Here is a 21,484-nt window from a genome sequence, read left to right as displayed (position 1 = left end):
CTGACATTTCACTGCAACTTTGGTAAAATATTACCTCAGTCAGTACATCAGCGACAGCTGTAATCTCTGGAGAGTGGGCCTCATTTATAAAGTGGCAGAGATTACACTTTGGTGGCCTCGCGTTTCTCATTTGTACCTTCTGGCTTCCACCAAAACGCGCATGGTTACAAAATCAGAACAGAACAGGTGTTTACCCGGCCAGTAGGCAGATTTGGGTGTTTAATGCTAGTGTTACTCCCTGCTAACCTATGGGAGCCACTTAGAGGGGATTAATGCTTACTTGCCTACCTGACCCTCTCCATGAGGGAGAAAATGCTCTGTTCCTGGACTTTCCTGGTAATGTATGATTGCCATCACCTGTGGTGAGCTAGTTAATTGATAAGAAAGGTGTTTCACCACAGGTGATGGCAATCATACATTACCAGGAAAGTCCAGGAACAGAGCATTTTCTCCCTCATGGAGAGGGTCAGGTAGGCAAGTATGGATTAATGGAGTTCAAGCTCTTCTCAGTTCTCACTATTGTGGGTGGTGTCTGCGACCCCTGCACAGTACTGGGCATTAGCTGACGCTGTTTTTATACTATATGTATACAGACCCAGTCACGCCTCACAGGGTGCTATGCCAGAGGCGCTCCCCAGCAAAAGCTCACTTCTGATGGATTGCAGGAGAATGTGTAACACGAGAACCCATCAGTCTCCAGTCACTGACCAATAACAGACAAATAACATTCCACAGGGTGTGGGATTCCATTATCTCTGTATACACCTGTCTCTGGGAGACACTTCTAGAGCTCTCATGTGACACTTCTAGAGCTCTCATGTTTCACATAACAGGGAGATGGCCCATGACTGCAGATGAGGATCCTGTTCCAATGTACTTACCTACATGTGGCCCACCAACCTTCACTGCCCTGTACCCACCTTGCGTAGAACCCGCTTAGGAGCCGGCTTCCCAAAACAGTCCCCTGTACAGAACCACTGCTGTTTGGGATCTGATGATACACTACAACGGTTGTGCAGTTCCGGAATCCCGGGACCCCTGTGGATCTGGGGCAGTGGGAGGATGGCCAGTGCTAGAAGTGTATTTTCAGTTCTTCACAAGAGCCCACTGGGGGGAATTCAGTTCTCTGACTGCGCCCATCACCGCCAGTTGCAGTAGAGAATATTTGCTCATGTTCCTGTACAGTTCTATGGGGTGAGAGAGAAAACTAGTGAAGATACATCGCCGCCGGGAATCTTTCACGACCATTATGTCATTGTTTTTGTATTTCAACATTTGTATTTCTGATGACAAAAATAGACTGGTGCATTGCATTGTAGGATCTAATGGACGGAGCGGAGCAATGTCACAGCATTGGGGGGAAAACACAGAAAGAAACTTTTTTGTTTTTAAAGTGTAAAAGTTGCAGAAGGGTCAGTACAAACCAAAAATATTACGGGTCTGTTCTAAAACAGAAGTGCCCATTAATAGAGTTCAGTATAAGATCCTTAAAGCCAAAGAGTAGATTTACTAAGGCTTCTAACACAGAGAAGTAGTGTTTCTATTGCGACCAATCAGATTCGAGCTATTGTGTCTCTTGCATTTTAGAAAATGATAGGCAAAATATGATTGGTTGCTATGGGCAACACCTCCACTTGTCTGTTTTAGAAGCGTTAGTAAATCTACCCCCAAATGTTCAGTGAAAATTGCCTGGTTATCTAAAGTTTTATTTGATATTTCAAGATAACTTCTTATCTCAGACTTCAAAACTATTTGGGTAACTTTTTTTAAAATGTATTTATTTTTTTAACAGGACTACTCGTCATCTGTGTTCGAGAATGGTGGAGGTGGCCACACACTACATAGTAACAGGAGGCAGGAAAATGGATGGGGCAGAAGTTACTCAACGTACACTCAGTGGGGTAACGAGCAGGACACAAGCCAGGGCAGAACCCTGGTGCGGAAGGATATCTCTCCGGAACGAGTAGCTGGATCGGCTGCGTATGAGCAAAGAAAAAGAACGCTGAGACATTCTGAACTCAGACAGTACAGTGTTGCACCCATAAGATACTCTCACTCAGAGTTTGGAACCGCGGCTAGAGCTCGGCAAAGCACCGTCAAAAAGTCCAACCAGTCTGACCAAGATTCGGTATTTCAAAGCGTCCCAACCAGCCCTGTCAGACCGATCTACCAGCAGCGAAATAGCCGAAGTCTGAATAACCTTCTGGAGAAGGAGAACTACCAGACTGGTGCAGCTGCCGGCCAGGTTATAACCAGAATCCAGCCACAGATGTCTAATAGGGCTGGCTATCAACAGACCATCCAAAGGACCACAGTGTCAGGAAGAGAATATTTCCAGTCACCTCACACAGCTGGTGGCATAGACTTGGGTGGGAAGACGGGGACCTTAACAGCCGGAATGGCTGCGGCCACTGGCAGCGCGAACATGCAGATCCAACATGATGGCGGACGCCTGGAATCTCATGTCGGGTAAGCCAAGAGAACTGATGCGGGTGGACAAAGGGCAACGGTGTCGGCTGAACTAGCTGTAGTTGTTGCGGGATCTTCTAGATTCATCAATCCCTGTCTTCATCCTGACTAGTCCAGTCTGCCTGAATTCAGCCAATCAGTCTATCAATCAAATTTTGGTTGTATAGATGGTGGCCGCAGTCTGCACAATTGGTTGGAGAGTGTGGTCAAGTTTAATAAAATATTATGTCCTACTGTGATAATAGCTGTTTGTTTCCCAATGTTACCCCATCTATGACCCCAAAACAGACACCATGCCTTTGAGTAACATGACTGAGAGTCATTGGGTTGTTTTCAGGCATCCACAAAAATCTAGTTGACCAATGAGTGGTGACTGCATCTGTAGCAGGTAATTTGCCAACCAGAATAAAAGCCCCTATCAAAGACATAACTAGCATAGTAGAGGGGTGAGCGGCTTCTACAGGACCCGTAAGTGGTGGTGGGGCATCTCTGCTTCCAAAGTTTGAGGTATAGATGTTTGAGGTGTAGAGAGTTCTGCAGTCCAGCCAGGTCTGTTTCGTATCATGCACCTTGGATACGACAGCAGATGAGCTCAGGTCTATACTGAGCAGACCTGTGTCGTGTTAAGAGCAGCATGATTGCACCAATCTGTCTGATTGGTGGAGTTCTAAGAAGTTAACTCTTAATGAGGTTGTCCTGCTGTCCCCTATGTCCGTTTCAGAAACACGGCCACAATGACGTCAGAGGTGGACATGACCCTGGAGAGAGCTGTAAGCCTGCTGCAGAATGAGTCGACCTCCCCGTACTTACTGACGGCTGCTGCCAGCTTTATTCAGCATGAATGCTTCCAGAAGATGGAGGCCAGGAGACGGGTGAGTGCGTATAAAGGGTGGGTGCCCTGTGCTCAGTGACTGTTTACTAAGTGGGTTATTGAACATACCAGTCACCTCCCATTCAGTGATATCCGTGAGGCATGAGGCAGGCAGTGTGTGGAAGCGACATTCAGCACATCAGTTCACTGGAGGTACTGTAGGATCTGTGAGGTATGAGGCACAAAGCATTTGGTGATATAGCATGCTGCATTTTCCTGTTTATTGGTTCAGCCCACAAAATGGACAATGACTAGCAAAGGGCCTATAGTCACCAACTGTCCAGAGCCAGGAACTACTGCTGTCCCTATAATCACCCACTGCCCAGAGCCAGGAACTAGCACAATGCCTGTAATCACCCACTGCCCAGAGCCAGGAACTAGCACAGAGCCTGTAATCACCCACTGCCCAGAGCCAGGAACTAGCACAGAGCCTGTAATCACCCACTGCCCAACTAGCACAGAGCCTGTAATCACCCACTGCCCAGAGCCAGGAACTAGCACAGAGCCTGTAATCACCCACTGCCCAGAGCCAGGAACTAGCACAGTGCCTGTAATCACCCACTGCCCAGAGCCAGGAACTAGCACAGTGCCTGTTATCAGCCACTGCTCAGAGCCAGGAACTAGCACACTGCCTGTAATCACCCACTGCCCAGAGCCAGGAACTAGCACAGAGCCTGTAATCACCCACTGCCCAGAGCCAGGAACTAGCACAGAGCCTGTAATCACCCACTGCCCAGAGCCAGGAACTAGCACAGTGCCTGTAATCACCCACTGCCCAGAGCCAGGAACTAGCACAGAGCATGTAATCACCACCTGCCCAGAGCCAGGAACTAGCACAGTGCCTGTAATCACCATCTGCCCAGAGCCAGGAACTAGCACAGAGCCTGTAATCACCCACTGCCCAGAGCCAGGAACTAGCACAGTGCCTGTAATCAGCCACTGCCCAGAGCCAGGAACTAGCACACTGCCTGTAATCACCCACTGCCAAGAGCCCGGAACTAGCACACTGCCTGTAATCACCCCACTGTCCAGAGGCAGGAACTAGCATAGAGCCTGTAATCACCCACTGCCCAGAGCCAGGAACTAGCACAGAGCCTGTAATCACCCACTGCCCAGAGCCAGGAACTAGCACAGTGCCTGTAATCACCCACTGCCCAGAGCCCGGAACTAGCACACTGCCTGTAATCACCCCACTGTCCAGAGCCAGGAACTAGCACAGAGCCTGTAATCATCCACTGCCCAGAGCCGGGAACTAGCACACTGCCTGTAATCACCCACTGCCCAGAGCTCGGAACTAGCACACTGCCTGTAATCACCCCACTGTCCAGAGCCAGGAACTAGCACAGAGCCTGTAATCACCCACTGCCCAGAGCCAGGAACTAGCACAGTGCCTGTAATCACCCACTGGCCAGAGGCAGGAACTAGCACAGAGCCTGTAATCACCCACTGCCCAGAGCCAGGAACTAGCACACTGCCTGTAATCACCCACTGCCCAGAGCCGGGAACTAGCACAGAGCCTGTAATCACCCACTGCCCAGAGCCAGGAACTAGCACAGTGCCTGTAATCATCCACTGCCCAGAGCCAGGAACTAGCACAGAGCCTGTAATCACCCACTGCCCAGAGCCAGGAACTAGCACACTGCCTGTAATCACCCACTGCCCAGAGCCCGGAACTAGCACACTGCCTGTAATCACCCCACTGTCCAGAGCCAGGAACTAGCACAGAGCCTGTAATCATCCACTGCCCAGAGCCGGGAACTAGCACACTGCCTGTAATCACCCACTGCCCAGAGCTCGGAACTAGCACAGTGCCTGTAATCACCCACTGCCCAGAGCCAGGAACTAGCACAGAGCCTGTAATCACCCACTGCCCAGAGCCAGTAACTAGCACACTGCCTGTAATCACCCCACTGTCCAGAGCCAGGAACTAGCACAGAGCCTGTAATCACCCACTGCCCAGAGCCAGGAACTAGCACAGTGCCTGTAATCACCCACTGCCCAGAGCCAGGAACTAGCACAGAGCCTGTAATCACCCACTGCCCAGAGCCAGGAACTAGCACAGTGCCTGTAATCATCCACTGCCCAGAGCCAGGAACTAGTACACTGCCTGTAATCACCCACTGCCCAGACCCAGGAACTAGCACAGAGCCTGTAATCACCAACTGTCCAGAGCCAGGAACTAGCACAGTGCCTGTAATCACCCACTGCCCAGAGCCAGGAACTAGCACAGCGCCTGTAATCACCCACTGCCCAGAGCCAGGAACTAGCACAGAGCCTGTAATCACCCACTGCCCAGAGCCAGGAACTAGCACAGAGCCTGTAATCACCCACTGCCCAGAGCCAGGAACTAGCACAGAGCCTGTAATCACCCACTGCCCAGAGCCAGGAACTAGCACAGAGCCTGTAATCACCCACTGCCCAGAGCCAGGAACTAGCACAGTGCCTGTAATCACCCACTGCCCAGAGCCAGGAACTAGCATAGTGCCTGTAATCATCCACTGCCCAGAGCCAGGAACTAGCACATTGCCTGTAATCACCAACTGCCCAGAGCCAGGAACTAGCACAGTGCCTGTAATCACCCACTGCCCAGAACCAGTAACTAGCACAGAGCCTGTAATCACCCACTGCCCAGAGCCAGGAACTAGCACAGAGCCTGTAATCACCCACTGCCCAGAGCCAGGAACTAGTACAGTGCCTGTAATCACCCACTGCCAAGAGCCAGGAACTAGCACAGTGCCTGTAATCACCAACTGCCCAGACCCAGGAGCTAGCACAGTGCCTGTAATCACCCACTGCCCAGATCCAGGAACTAGCACAGTGCCTGTAATCACCAACTGCCCAGAGCCAGTAACTAGCACAGAGCCTGTAATCACCCACTGCCCAGAGCCAGGAACTAGCACAGTGCCTGTAATCACCCACTGCCCAGAGCCAGGAACTAGCACAGTGCCTGTAATCACCCACTGCCCAGAGCCAGGAACTAGCACAGAGCCTGTAATCACCCACTGCCCAGAGCCAGGAACTAGCACAGAGCCTGTAATCACCCACTGCCCAGAACCAGGAACTAGCACAGTGCCTGTAATCACCAACTGCCCAGACCCAGGAGCTAGCACAGTGCCTGTAATCAACCACTGCCCAGAGCTAGGAACTAGCACAGTGCCTGTAATCACCCACTGCCCAGAGCCAGGAACTAGCACAGAGCCTGTAATCACCCACTGCCCAGAGCCAGGAACTAGCACAATGCCTGCAATCACCCACTGCCCAGAGCCAGGAACTAGCACAGAGCCTGTAATCACCCACTGCCCAGAGCCAGGAACTAGCACAGAGCCTGTAATCACCCACTGCCCAGAGCTAGGAACTAGCACAGTGCCTGTAATCACCCACTGCCCAGAGCCAGGAACTAGCACAGAGCCTGTAATCACCCACTGCCCAGAGCCAGGAACTAGCACAGTGCCTGTAATCACCCACTGCCCAGAGCCAGGAACTAGCACAGTGCCTGTAATCACCCACTGCCCAGAGCCAGGAACTAGCACAGAGCCTGTAATCACCCACTGCCCAAAGCCAGGAACTAGCACAGTGCCTGTAATCAGCCACTGCCCAGAGCCAGGAAGTAGCACACTGCCTGTAATCACCCACTGTCCAGAGCCAGGAACTAGCACACTGCCTGTAATCACCCACTGCCCAGAGCCAGGAACTAGCACAGCGCCTGTAATCACCCACTGCCCAGAGCCAGGAACTAGCACAGAGCCTGTAATCACCCACTGCCCAGAGCCAGGAACTAGCACAGAGCCTGTAATCACCCACTGCCCAGAGCCAGGAACTAGCACAGAGCCTGTAATCACCCACTGCCCAGAGCCAGGAACTAGCACAGTGCCTGTAATCACCCACTGCCCAGAGCCAGGAACTAGCATAGTGCCTGTAATCATCCACTGCCCAGAGCCAGGAACTAGCACATTGCCTGTAATCACCAACTGCCCAGAGCCAGGAACTAGCACAGTGCCTGTAATCACCCACTGCCCAGAACCAGTAACTAGCACAGAGCCTGTAATCACCCACTGCCCAGAGCCGGGAACTAGCACACTGCCTGTAATCACCCACTGCCCAGAGCTCGGAACTAGCACACTGCCTGTAATCACCCCACTGTCCAGAGCCAGGAACTAGCACAGAGCCTGTAATCACCCACTGCCCAGAGCCAGGAACTAGCACAGTGCCTGTAATCACCCACTGCCCAGAGCCAGGAACTAGCACAGTGCCTGTAATCATCCACTGCCCAGAGCCAGGAACTAGCACAGAGCCTGTAATCACCCACTGCCCAGAGCCAGGAACTAGCACAGAGCCTGTAATCACCCACTGCCCAGAGCCAGGAACTAGCACAATGCCTGTAATCACCCACTGCCCAGAGCCAGGAACTAGCATAGTGCCTGTAATCATCCACTGCCCAGAGCCAGGAACTAGCACATTGCCTGTAATCACCAACTGCCCAGAGCCAGGAACTAGCACAGTGCCTGTAATCACCCACTGCCCAGAACCAGTAACTAGCACAGAGCCTGTACTCACCCACTGCCCAGAGCCAGGAACTAGTACAGTGCCTGTAATCACCCACTGCCAAGAGCCAGGAACTAGCACAGTGCCTGTAATCACCAACTGCCCAGACCCAGGAGCTAGCACAGTGCCTGTAATCACCAACTGTCCAGAGCCAGGAACTAGCACAGTGCCTGTAATCACCCACTGCCCAGATCCAGGAACTAGCACAGTGCCTGTAATCACCAACTGCCCAGAGCCAGTAACTAGCACAGAGCCTGTAATCACCCACTGCCCAGAGCCAGGAACTAGCACAGTGCCTGTAATCACCCACTGCCCAGAGCCAGGAACTAGCACAGTGCCTGTAATCACCCACTGCCCAGAGCCAGGAACTAGCACAGAGCCTGTAATCACCCACTGCCCAGAGCCAGGAACTAGCACAGAGCCTGTAATCACCCACTGCCCAGAACCAGGAACTAGCACAGTGCCTGTAATCACCAACTGCCCAGACCCAGGAGCTAGCACAGTGCCTGTAATCAACCACTGCCCAGAGCTAGGAACTAGCACAGTGCCTGTAATCACCCACTGCCCAGAGCCAGGAACTAGCACAGAGCCTGTAATCACCCACTGCCCAGAGTCAGGAACTAGCACAATGCCTGCAATCACCCACTGCCCAGAGCCAGGAACTAGCACAGAGCCTGTAATCATCCACTGCCCAGAGCCAGGAACTAGCACAGAGCCTGTAATCACCCACTGCCCAGAGCCAGGAACTAGCACAGAGCATGTAATCACCACCTGCCCAGAGCCAGGAACTAGCACAGTGCCTGTAATCACCAACTGCCCAGAGCCAGGAACTAGCACAGTGCCTGTAATCACCCACTGCCCAGAGCCAGGAACTAGCACAGAGCCTGTAATCACCCACTGCCCAGAGCCAGGAACTAGCACAGTGCCTGTAATCACCCACTGCCCAGAGCCAGGAACTAGCACAGAGCCTGTAATCATCCACTGCCCAGAGCCAGGAACTAGCACAGAGCCTGTAATCACCCACTGCCCAGAGCCAGGAACTAGCACAGAGCCTGTAATCATCCACTGCCCAGAGCCAGGAACTAGCACAGAGCCTGTAATCACCCACTGCCCAGAGCCAGGAACTAGCACAGAGCATGTAATCACCACCTGCCCAGAGCCAGGAACTAGCACAGTGCCTGTAATCACCAACTGCCCAGAGCCAGGAACTAGCACAGTGCCTGTAATCACCCACTGCCCAGAGCCAGGAACTAGCACAGAGCATGTAATCACCACCTGCCCAGAGCCAGGAACTAGCACAGTGCCTGTAATCACCCACTGCCCAGAGACAGGAACTAGCACAGTGCCTGTAATCACCAACTGCCCAGAGCCAGGAACTAGCACAGTGCCTGTAATCACCCACTGCCCAGAGCCAGGAACTAGCACAGAGCCTGTAATCACCCACTGCCCAGAGCCAGGAACTAGCACAGAGACTGTCATCACCAACTGCCCAGAGCCAGGAACTAGCACAGAGCATGTAATCACCCACTGCCCAGAGCCAGGAACTAGCACAGTGCCTGTAATCACCCACTGTCCAGAGCCAGGAACTAGCACAGAGCATGTAATCACCCACTGCCCAGAGCCAGGAACTAGCACAGTGCCTGTAATCACCCACTGTCCAGAGCCAGGAACTAGCACAGAGCCTGTAATCACCCACTGCCCAGAGCCAGGAACTATCACAGAGACTGTAATCACCAACTGCCCAGAGCCAGGAACTAGCATAGAGCCTGTAATCACCCCACTGCCCAGAGCCAGGAACTAGCACAGAGCCTGTAATCACCACCTGCCCAGAGCCAGGAACTAGCACAGTGCCTGTAATCACCCACTGCCCAGAGCCAGGAACTAGTACAGAGCCTGTAATCACCCACTGCCCAGAGCCAGGAACTAGCACAGAGCCTGTAATCACCCACTGCCCAGAGCCAGGAACTAGCACAGAGCCTGTAATCACCCACTGCCCAGAGCCAGGAACTAGCACAGTGCCTGTAATCACCCACTGCCCAGAGCCAGGAACTAGCACAGAGCCTGTAATCACCCACTGCCCAGAGCCAGGAACTAGCACAGAGCCTGTAATCACCCACTGCCCAGAGCCAGGAACTAGCACAGTGCCTGTAATCACCCACTGCCCAGAGCCAGGAACTAGCACTGAGCATGTAATCGCCACCTGCCCAGAGCCAGGAACTAGCACAGTGCCTGTAATCATCCACTGCCCAGAGCCAGGCGCTAGCACAGTGCCTGTAATCACCAACTGCCCAGGGCCAGGAACTAGCACAGAGACTATAATCATCCACTGCCCAGAGCCAGGAACTAGCACAGTGCCTGTAATCACCCACTGCCCAGAGCCAGGAACTAGCACAGTGCCTGTAATCACCGTCTGCCCAGAGCCAGGAACTAGCACAGAGCCTGTACTCACCCACTGCCCAGAGCCAGGAACTAGCACAGAGCCTGTACTCACCCACTGCCCAGAGCCAGGAACTAGCACAGTGCCTGTAATCACCCACTGCCCAGAGCCAGGAACTAGCACACTGCCTGTAATTACCCACTGCCCAGAGCCAGGAACTAGCACAGCGCCTGTAATCACCCACTGCCCAGAGCCAGGAACTAGCACAGTGCCTGTAATCACCAACTGCCCAGAGCCAGGAACTAGCACAGAGCCTGTAATCACCAACTGCCCAGAGCCAGGAACTAGCACAGAGCCTGTAATCACCAACTGCCCAGAGCCAGGAACTAGCACAGAGCCTGTAATCACCAACTGCCCAGAGCCAGGAACTAGCACAGAGCCTGTAATCACCAACTGCCCAGAGCCAGGAACTAGCACAGAGCCTGTAATCACCAACTGCCCAGAGCCAGGAACTAGCACAGCGCCTGTAATCACCCACTGCCCAGAGCCAGGAACTAGCACAGTGCCTGTAATCACCAACTGCCCAGAGCCAGGAACTAGCACAGAGCCTGTAATCACCAACTGCCCAGAGCCAGGAACTAGCACAGTGCCTGTAATCACCAACTGCCCAGAGCCAAGAACTAGCACAGAGCCTGTAATCACCCACTACCCAGAGCCAGGAACTAGCACAGTGCCTGTAATCACCCACTGCCCAGAGCCGGGAACTAGCACAGTGCCTGTAATCACCCACTGCCCAGAGCCGGGAACTAGCACAGAGCCTGTATTCACCCACTGCCCAGACCCAGGAACTAGCACAGAGCCTGTAATCACCTACTGCCCAGAGCCAGGAACTAGCACAGAGCCTGTAATCACCCACTGCCCAGAGCCAGGAACTAGCACAGAGCCTGTAATCACCCACTGCCCAGAGCCAGTAACTAGCACTGGCCCTGTAATCACACACTGCCCAGAGCCAGGAACTAGCAGAGTGCCTGTAATCACCCACTGCCCAGAGACAGGAACTAGCAGAGTGCCTGTAATCACCCACTGCCCAGAGCCAGGAACTAGCACAGTGCCTGTAATCACCCACTGCCCAGCACAGAGCCGGTAATCACCCACTGCCCAGAGCCAGGAACTAGCACAGTGCCTGTAATCACCCACTGCCCAGAGCCAGGAACTAGCACAGTGACTGTAATCACCCACTGCCCAGAGCCAGGAACTAGCACAGAGCCTGTAATCACCCACTGCCCAGAACCAGGAACTAGCACAGAGCCTGTAATCACCCACTGCCCAGAGCCAGGAATTAGCACAGCGACTGTAATCACCCACTGCCCAGAGCCAGGAACTAGCACAGAGCCTGTAATCACCCACTGCCCAGAGCCAGGAACTAGCACAGAGCCTGTAATCGCCCACTGCCCAGAGCCAGGAACTAGCACAGAGCCTGTAATCGCCCACTGCCCAGAGCCAGGAACTAGCACAGAGCCTGTAATCACCCACTGCCCGGAGCCAGGAACTAGCACAGTGCCTGTAATCACCAACTGCCCGGAGCCAGGAACTATCACAGAGCCTGGAATCACCCACTGCCCAGAGCCGGGAACTAGCACAGTGCCTGTAATCACCCACTGCCCAGAGCCGGGAACTAGCACATTGCCTGTAATCACCCACTGCCCAGAGTCAGGAACTAGCACAGCACCTGTAATCACCCACTGCCCAGAGCCAGGAACTAGCACAGTGCCTGTAACCACCCACTGCCCAGAGCCAGGAACTAGCACAGAGCCTCTAATCACCCACTGCCCAGAGCCAGGAACTAGCACAGAGCCTGTAATCACTCACTGCCCAGAGCCAGGAACTAGCACAGAGCCTGTAATCACCCACTGCCCAGAGCCAGGAACTAGCACAGAGCCTGTAATCACTCACTGCCCAGAGCCAGGAACTAGCACAGAGCCTGTAATCACCCACTGCCCAGAGCCAGGAACTAGCACAGAGCCTGTAATCACCCACTGCCCAGAGCCAGGAACTAGCACAGCGCCTGTAATCACCCACTGCCCAGAGCCAGGAACTAGCACAGAGACTGTAATCACCAACTGCCCAGAGCCAGGAACTAGCACAGAGCCTGTAATCACCCACTGCCCAGAGCCGGGAACTAGCACAGTGCCTGTAATCACCCACTGCCCAGAGCCAGGAACTAGCACAGTGCCTGTAATCACCCACTGCCCAGAGCCGGGAACTAGCACAGTGCCTGTAATCACCCACTGCCCAGAGCCAGGAACTAGCACAGAGCCTGTAATCACCAACTGCCCAGAGCCAGGAACTAGCACAGTGCCTGTAATCAGCCACTGCCCAGACCCAGGAACTAGCACAGTGCCTGTAATCACCCACTGCCCAGAGCCAGGAACTAGCACAGAGACTGTAATCACCCACTGCCCAGAGCCAGGAACTAGCACAGAGCCTGTAATCACCCACTGCCCAGAGCCAGGAACTAGCACAATGCCTGTAATCACCAACTGCCCAGAGCCAGGAACTAGCACAGAGCCTGTAATCACCCACTGCCCAGAGCCAGGAACTAGCACAATGCCTGTAATCACCACTGCCCAGAGCCAGGAACTAGCACAGTGCCTGTAATCACCCACTGCCCAGAGCCAGGAACTAGCACAATGCCTGTAATCACCAACTGCCCAGAGCCAGGAACTAGCACAGAGCCTGTAATCACCCACTGCCCAGAGCCAGGAACTAGCACAATGCCTGTAATCACCACTGCCCAGAGCCAGGAACTAGCACAGTGCCTGTAATCACCAACTGCCCAGAGCCAGGAACTAGCACAGAGCCTGTAATCACCCACTGCCCAGAGCCAGGAACTAGCACAATGCCTGTAATCACCCACTGCCCAGAGCCAGGAACTAGCACTGCCCCTATAATCACCAACTGTTTAGAGGCAGGCACTTAGGCCGTACCTATAATTTTAAGCTGCCTGTACCATGCATATGTACCCCCTCTGACAGCTACATTTACCCTATGCATGAAGTTCACCCTACACCCCTTAGATTGGAAGCTCAGTTGGCCAGTGCTATATTTACCTTGGTTTGTGTGATGATTGCAGCAGTGTACAGCACTGTGTAACATATCTGCACTTTTATGGATAAAAGGTAATAATAATAAGTGGATTCTGAGTATAAGCTGCGTGAGCTTCTGATACACGATCCCCCTCCACATGTTCCAGCATGACAGAATGCATTGTACAATACGGTGCTCTCAGTACGGCCGGGGGGTATGGAAAACACTATGACATGTGCACCCACGCCCACTGACTGCACATCGGAAAAGTTTCTTGTGAGCTCCAGAAGTTAAATAAGCAACAGGGAAGGACGTGCTACAAGATGCGTACTGTAAAGGCAGCTTTATATGCTGTGGAACTACACATCCCAGCATGCCCTGCCGCAGTTTTACTCTTAGTACATGTTTGGGATGCCGCCAATATGGGGGATGCTTAACTTTCACGCCCTTACTGTACGCCACCTCCACGGGAACGCCCCTGATGCGCCTCTCCCAGCGCAAATTAACATCGTCCAATAACATTGGCAAATGTAAACCAGACCCCTAGACGCCGCGTACTCACCTGAAACGCTTTGCAAAAATCACTCCATAAAATCAGAACCAGCGGCTTTTGTATTTTAATCCCGGTTCTTGGTAATGTCATATTTTTAATTGTTAATACTGTTTGTAACAAAAGTGATCCTATAATTATATGTCCCGTTCTACTCTAGCCGCTGAGATGATCTCAGGGTGGGGAATGCAATTTAGTTTGACACGATGGCTGGAATTTCACACAAGAACTAAACTTTCTCATGGTAGGAGAGTCGCAAAGCTGCTCGGTCAGGACAGCCGTGGCTAATCCCTTCTGGAATCCCAAATACATTTCCAAATTTCGCCTTAAGACCGGACTGTGCTTTGGTTTAATTCATCACAGCGGGCTTGTTTTAAGGGCAAAAGGCTCCGGGCTTGCATTGTCCGAGGCTCATTATCCCAGAATGTTATTAACGGACTTTAAAAATGGATGGTAGCTTCAGTACCGTAACTAGACATTTTAGCGCTATGTGCAAGAAACAGCATCGGCGCGCCCCCCCCCCCCCCTATTTAATATAGGGCCAGTGCGTGCCACAGGCGCGCACCAAAATTATAGGGGCATGGCTTCATTAGGAAGGGGTGTGGCCACAAAATAATATCAATTCATATTATACTGCACAGTAGTCTTCATTATTCAAATTACGCTGCACAGTAGCGCCACTACACCAGATAGAGCCCCTTTTACACATTACGGCGGGCATGTCCCAGTCGCACAGGGCACGCATGTCCCAGTCGCACAGCGCACCCATCCCAGTCGCACAGCGCACTCGTCCCTGTCGCACCCGTCCCATTTGGATAGCACAAGTGTCTTGATTCTTAGCGTTCAGTGGTACAGAACAGGGTTGGAGTAGCAGGACAGGATACAGCTGAGTGTACCTTGCAGTGCCCAGTATATCAGGACACCTGCTGTAGCCGCTTTGCTGTGGGTGTGCATGGTGCTGCCGGCGACAGAAAGCCTGGAATCTAGCAGGAAGCAAGATCATGTGACCGCCTGGGTACGGGTGCGCAGTGCGAGGCTTGGAACGCACAGCCAGGAAGTCAGTTGGAAAGCACAGGCTGGGAGCGGCGCTGTGTTTCCCATTACGGTAGCATCTAGTTACCAGACACAACCTTCGCATCACACTGGTGGCTTCCGGGTGCCGGCGGCATTGAGCGCATCCCCATTGTAGTCACAATGGGGATGTAGACAGTTACGCCTTCAGGGCGACTGCGCTGTGTGCCAGGCACCGCCGGCACACACCTAGTTACGGCCCTGCTCCTCACTACTGAGTGTTCGAACTTAAAATGAACTACAGCTCCCAGCAGCAAGGGCTGGTGAGTGCATTCACTCACCAGCCCAGCTTGGAAATGAATGAGAGGAGCTGAGAGGCACACAGGCAGGCGGTGAGCAGCTAGTGTCAGCCATGGAGCCGGACACCGCACACCCTCCCGCAGCAGCAGCCCACACACAATCTCACGGCTGCCGTGTGGGAATGGGATGCAGGAGTACCGTGGGTAAGCCAGCAGCGCAGACAAGCCGGGGAGTGGGCGGACCGAATAGGAGGCGGGGACCGGGCAGGATGCAGAACAAGCTGGGGGAGTGTACAGACCGCTACAGCTCCGCTGCTATGTGTAAGCTGAGGAGTAGCTGGGCGCTGCCGCTTACACTTACTAGTGCGGTGCGGCCCTGCGGGTGTTGCCGGCGGTTCTGCGCCCACAGTGCTTATGCGCTGTGTGCCAGGCACCGCCGGCACACAGCTAGTTACGGCGCTGGGTAGCTTCATAATACAGTATTCCTATTTGCAATGCTGTCTGTGCTTCTCCATAACCCCCAACTGTCCTATTTTATTTGCGCAGTCATGGCGGTCAGTGGCACAAAGCGGTGCGGCCAAACTGATCGCTTGATCATGCCAGATCCGGGGGAATGTTTTAAAGTGCCCCTATTTTTAAATCAGGACACGCCAGAGTCATCATGTTGAGACTTTGAGAATTAAAGGGCATCCAATGTTTTCCTGCAGATCCTCTCTGTACCAGGGTCGTTATATTATGAGAAGAGCAGGTCCTCCAACACAACAACTATTTTTTAATTAACAGAAATGGTTTGGGTAATGAATAGCTGAATAGGAGCCAGCGTCGTTCTGTATCTCGTCTCAAGTTCTTGGCTGCAGACAGTTCAGCAATTGTTCTATCCGTCTTGCTGGAACAGAGTCTTTATCTCAGAGTAACAGCGTTTAAGTTGTTATTTGTCTTTACTTGTCCCCAGTAATTTCCCATACCGAAGCTCTTGCTAGGAGAAAGTCTTCTGCCTCTTCTCCTAGTCCCCTCTTACCGTTATATAATCCAAGCTTCCCCTCCACCTCCGGGACTCTCTTTTTCATCTTATAAACCCTGGATATAAGGGGGTGTGCCATTTGTTCCATCCTTTCCTTCGTTCTTGGATATGCAAGAAAAATTTCATATCCCTCATAAAAATTTCTTGCAATTCCTCCAATTGGGACACTTCCATGAGGGTGTTAAACCGTTAATGAGCAGACCCCTCACCACATGTCAATCTCTGTGCCTCCAACAAGCTTCCACCAAGGACCTGCCTTCCATACTCTACTCTGAGCTGCAGACCCCTTCCTCAGATCATAAGGACCCTCATAAGTCTGCTTGGGAGGCCGACCTGGGAAACGTCATTGACACAATTGTCGGGAGGATATACGCATTCGTGCAGCATTTAGCATTCTCTGCTTGGGTATGAAATAGAATACAGGTGGCATTATGTTCCATCCTGCTTACTATATCCACCGGCTGCTGAAGGAACTGTAACTCGGGAGGTACATTTCTTCAATTTTGCCCAGAAATTGGGAACACAGGGGTCTGTTTACTAAGCTTTGGATGATGATAATGGGGGTCATTCCGATGTTGATCGCTAGCTGCCGTTGTTCGCTGCATAGCGGTCAGTGAAAAAAACGGCTAATATGCGTATGCACCGCAATGCGCACGCGCGTCGTACGGGTACGGAGTCCTTTGTGGTTTTGCACTGGTTCTAGCAACGATTCCAAACGCACAGTCGAACGCAAGGAGATTGACAGGAAGTGGGAGTTTCTGGGTGTCAACTGACTGTTTTCTGGGAGTGTTTGGAAAAACACAGGCGTGGCCGGGCGTTTGCTGGGCGGGTGTCTGACGTCATTACCGTGTCACTCGTCGCAGCAATCATCGCACAGAATAAGTAACTACAGGGCTGGTCTTGTTCTGCACAAAGTGTCTTTGTTGCCGCGCGGCTGCACAGGCGTTCGCACTCCTGCAAAGGAAAATACACTCCCCCGTGGGCGGCGACTATGCGCTTGCACCGCTGCTAAAAACTGCTAGCGAGCGAACAACTCAGAATGAGGGCCAATGTCGCTGGTGATAAAATACCAGCCAATCAGCTCCTATCTACCATGTTACAGGCTGTGTTTGAAAAATGACAGGAGCTGATTGGCTCGTACTTTATCTTCAACGACTTTATCTCCATCCAAGCTTAGTAAATAGACCCCTTAATTACCTACAAACATTACTGTCTCATTTTCCCCTAGATATTTTCTTTTACCTAATGAGATGCATAGGAGAAATATCTGCCCCCATAAATATAATTGTATCTAGTGTATACGCGCAATTGAATAGGACACCACTGGTGGATGACACTATCCTTGCCCTGGGTAATGAGTGGGCCCCACGTATGTTAATACAGGACCCTGAATTACATAGCAGATATATACGTATGATTGTTATGGAATATCTGCCAGACCACACGATGGAGGAGCCACCGTCAGTTGAGTGTTCTTCTAACACCATGTACGCCTATGTGGTGTGTATTGCAGGTTTATACCCTGGGTGGGATCTCCAGGCTGATCCGTCTTTTGAACTACGGCAATGTGGAGGTCCAGCGCGTGACCTGTGCCGCCCTCAGGAACCTGGTATTTGAGGATAATGACAACAAGCTGGAGGTCTGCGAGCAGCGCGGGATGCCCACTCTTCTCAACCTACTCAGAGACACCCAGGATGTGGAGATCAAGAGACAGATCACAGGTATGGACTCCAGATATTAAAGTCAAGGGCTGTCACCTCCATCTATGTCCTGAAGGGAATCACCGGTCAGCCTGATTTCCAGGTCAGACATTAGAAGGGTGAATTTAGCACTCTCCTGATGGCGGTTGCAATGTAATGTCCGGTTAGTGGAGGTGGCTGACCGGACGACTGTCCTGTTCCTACCAAAGATGTCAGGAGCGTTGGGACTGGTGAATGCATTGTATATTCTACAGAGGTCTAAGGTTTCATTTTGCAATTGTAACTGGTGACAAGTCCCACAGCGATCCAGCTGAATCCGAGTGGGCATATTTTGGATATTGCTTATGTTTTGGGGGCAGTATTGGGACAGCTTGGCAATACCACCAGTGGTCACCAGTGCATGTGAAATGAGTCCAGATATAAACAGCTACTCTCTAATATAGGGGTCTATTCATGAAGCAGTGAAAAGTGTGGAGAAGTGAGCCTGTGGAGAAGTTGCCCATGGCAACCAATCAGCATTGAAGTAACATTTATAAGTTGCATACTATACAATTGTACGGAGCAGCTGATTGGTTGCCCTTGTCAACTTCTCCACTGGCTCACTTCTCCACTCTTTTCACTGCTTCATGAATAATCCCCACAATACTGTATGATTATTAGATGTAGATGAATCCATAGATGAGACAGTGAGGTAAATTTACTAAGGTGGGAGGTTTTTTTTAGAAACTGGTGGTGTTGCCCATAGCAACCAATCATATTCTATCTATTATCTTCTAGAAGAAACTAGATAAATGTTAAGTAGACTGTGATTGGTTGCTATGAGCAACATCACCACCTTAGTAAATTTGCCCCAGTGTGTCAGACAGGGATCTGCTTGTCCCAGTTCTTATCAGCAGTGATTAGACGATTTATCCTGACTGGTCCCTGGTATCTCCTGGCTACAAATTCCAGGGTCTTGGGCCGGCGGTGAGTCACAGGCGCGGTTACATTATTACACTGTGCAGTGTCCGAGTTTATCTTACACCCCCCGGTATTCTGCTGTAGCAATACCTTCCCTATCTCACACCCAGCACTGTTAATGTTGTCACTGACAGATAAAAGGCCACAATGACAGGATGATAGTAAATGTTCCCGGCTACTATCTGACACTATCTCAAGGTCAGAGTAACTACAGTGCAGTACGGAATCCCTGCTGTACTGCTGTGAGATTTTTTGGTCAGATAAGCAATAAGCTGCCCCCATGCTGGGGCACTGACTTCTCCAGATATATATCTCCCTGAGTGATCGATCTGCATGTTGTTCCCAGGGATCAGCCGCCTTTCCCCTCCGTGTTTCAGCATGATAAAACCGTTTACCAGCAGGAATGCCCGCTGCCATATTATATCCTGCTGTCTATTGTGCAGGTGCCTGCCAGCCAGCCAGCTGATGTGCCTCTATTCCAGGCCTGGCCAACCTGTGGCTCTCCAGCTGTTGTAAAACTACAAGTCCCATCATGCTTTGCCACAGTTTTGCCATTAGGGAATGCTAAAACTGTGGCAGGGCATGCTGGGATGTGTAGTTTCACAACATCTGGAGAGCCACAGGTTGGCCAGGCCTGCTCTATTCAGTGCACTCTACAGGCAACGTCATAGACAGCGCCCCCGCAGGTTGTACATATGTATTGCAGCTGGCAAACGGAAATGTTCTTTATCTGTGGAATTGTAGATTCCTATAGAACTACCCTATACATGAGTATAATTGTGGGGTGTGCAGGGGGCCAGAGGAGCCCGGCAGTGCCAGGTCAGCCCCTCCGAAAGCCTTGCTCTGCTTCCAATAGACACCTCCTGCTTAAGACCAGAGAGATGGTGAGAACCCGCTTTCACGGTCTGTCTTCATACTGAAAATCAAGGTCAAGCGTTAACCCTTACGCCCTATAAGTGAGTGTTACGTCACAGATGACATGCATCAGGTCCATCATTGCATCATTACCAGTCAGTGTTTATGTGCCGGTATAACTGAGGGCAGAGACGGATTTAGGGCGGGGTGAAGGGGTCGACCGCCCCCCCCCCCCCCCCCCCCCAACACAGTCATAGCCATGCCCACTTTTGAGCAGAGGAGAGCTCTCCAGGGAGAGTATGAGGCAAAACGCTGTGCTGCGGCCTATACCACAGCAGCACAGAGGAGCCAGGAGAGCAAGGGTTACAGAGCATATGCCCCTCACTTGCAGGTGTGTGGGTACTAGGGCTAATAAATACAATTACCCCACAGCACAGTCACATGTACATAGAACAATCACAAAGCACTATCTCAGTTTCACTCAAAAAGTTTAGTTTTTCAGGAATTGAGAGGAGGAGTTAGGATTGCAGATGGGAGGAGTTGGGACTGGAAAAGGGAGGAGTCAAGATTAAACAGTAAACTGCCCCCCCTAAAAGAAAAGTCTAGATCCGTCCCTGACTGGGGGTATTATCTGTGTCCTCACTCTCATGTCTGGCGTTGTAGGGTTACTGTGGAACTTATCATCTAACGACCAACTGAAGGGTATGCTGGTCCGCGACGCCCTCCGCCCCATGACTACCAGCATCCTCATCCCGTGTTCCGGCTGGAGTGAAGGGGAGTACTCCAAGCATGAGATCCTGTCCGACGCCGACACATTTTACAATGCGACCGGCTGCCTGAGGTGAGGATTCCTCTATATGAACTCGTTGTTGTTGGGTGCTGCAGCGCTCCGTCCGTGTCTGTTAGACGTGTTTCTTTAATTTCCTGGTTTGTGCATGTGAAATCATGCGGCCATGCTTATATATTGCCACGCTGTGGGTTCTTACCCTGATATCGGGGCTCAATCTGGGTCGCAGTCAAAGTTGCTGTATTTGGATTTACTGTCTTTTGCTAATGCGAGATCTCGTTCTGCTGATGCGGGGGTTTGTGCGACTGCAAGTGGGAAACCTGCGCCGCACATTAGGGTTCAGCTGACGTTGTACCCTGTAAGAAGGAAGAGCCAAGTCTCATTTCCCACAATGCACTGCCGCAGCCAGGGTGGGAGCTATGAGTGGATCGTGTCTCTTTGGTTTCTACATAAAGGTAAGTCACTCAGGTTACAGTTATGTTTTAGGGGCATATTTATTATACACATTTTGTGGGAATCCCTTGAAAACTAACATTTCCAGGCGGATACCTGTAAAATGTAAGTATCCCTTGAATATGTTTCTGATTGCAATAGCGGTGATGTTATCCATTGTAGCCTATGGCCTACACATTGCAGAGTTGTCCGGGAGAGGCATTTGCCGGATCCCTCCCCCGATAATAGCCACTGGCACACGCGCTGTCTAATGACTCCTGATGCTGGGTATGACCTATCTTTCAAGTACCAAATGCACACTGACACCCCCTGACCAAGCGTAGACATCACCCCTATCAGGGCTTCTGATGCTGCACTGCATGCCAGTTCCTGACAGCTCCCGGTGCAGCGCTGACCTCCGGCTACCCAATCACATGACCGCTGCCGGGATCAGGGGAAGAGGAGGCTGCGGCGCTGCTCCGGCTTCCCCACAGGGCGTCTTGGCACATGGTGCCGGCTCCCG

General features: G+C 51.9%; 1 protein-coding gene across 2 annotated transcripts in view; it reads left to right on the top strand.

The window, feature by feature from the left end:
* PKP2 (plakophilin 2) overlaps positions 1 to 21,484 on the top strand; it is a 98,875-nt gene that overhangs the window by 30,102 nt on the left and 47,289 nt on the right. For both annotated transcript variants that reach the window (XM_063929129.1, XM_063929128.1), the window contains 4 exons: positions 1,793 to 2,469; positions 3,191 to 3,341; positions 17,741 to 17,948; positions 20,406 to 20,583. In XM_063929129.1, coding sequence (XP_063785199.1) covers positions 1,793 to 2,469; positions 3,191 to 3,341; positions 17,741 to 17,948; positions 20,406 to 20,583 — 1,214 coding nt within the window. The remainder of the gene's footprint in view (positions 1 to 1,792; positions 2,470 to 3,190; positions 3,342 to 17,740; positions 17,949 to 20,405; positions 20,584 to 21,484) is intronic.

The sequence above is a fragment of the Pseudophryne corroboree genome, chromosome 6, assembly GCF_028390025.1.
Source record: "Pseudophryne corroboree isolate aPseCor3 chromosome 6, aPseCor3.hap2, whole genome shotgun sequence".
Lineage (NCBI taxonomy): Eukaryota > Metazoa > Chordata > Amphibia > Anura > Myobatrachidae > Pseudophryne > Pseudophryne corroboree.
Note: the sequence above shows the minus strand (reverse complement) of the source record. Positions and strands in the feature narration are given on the sequence as shown.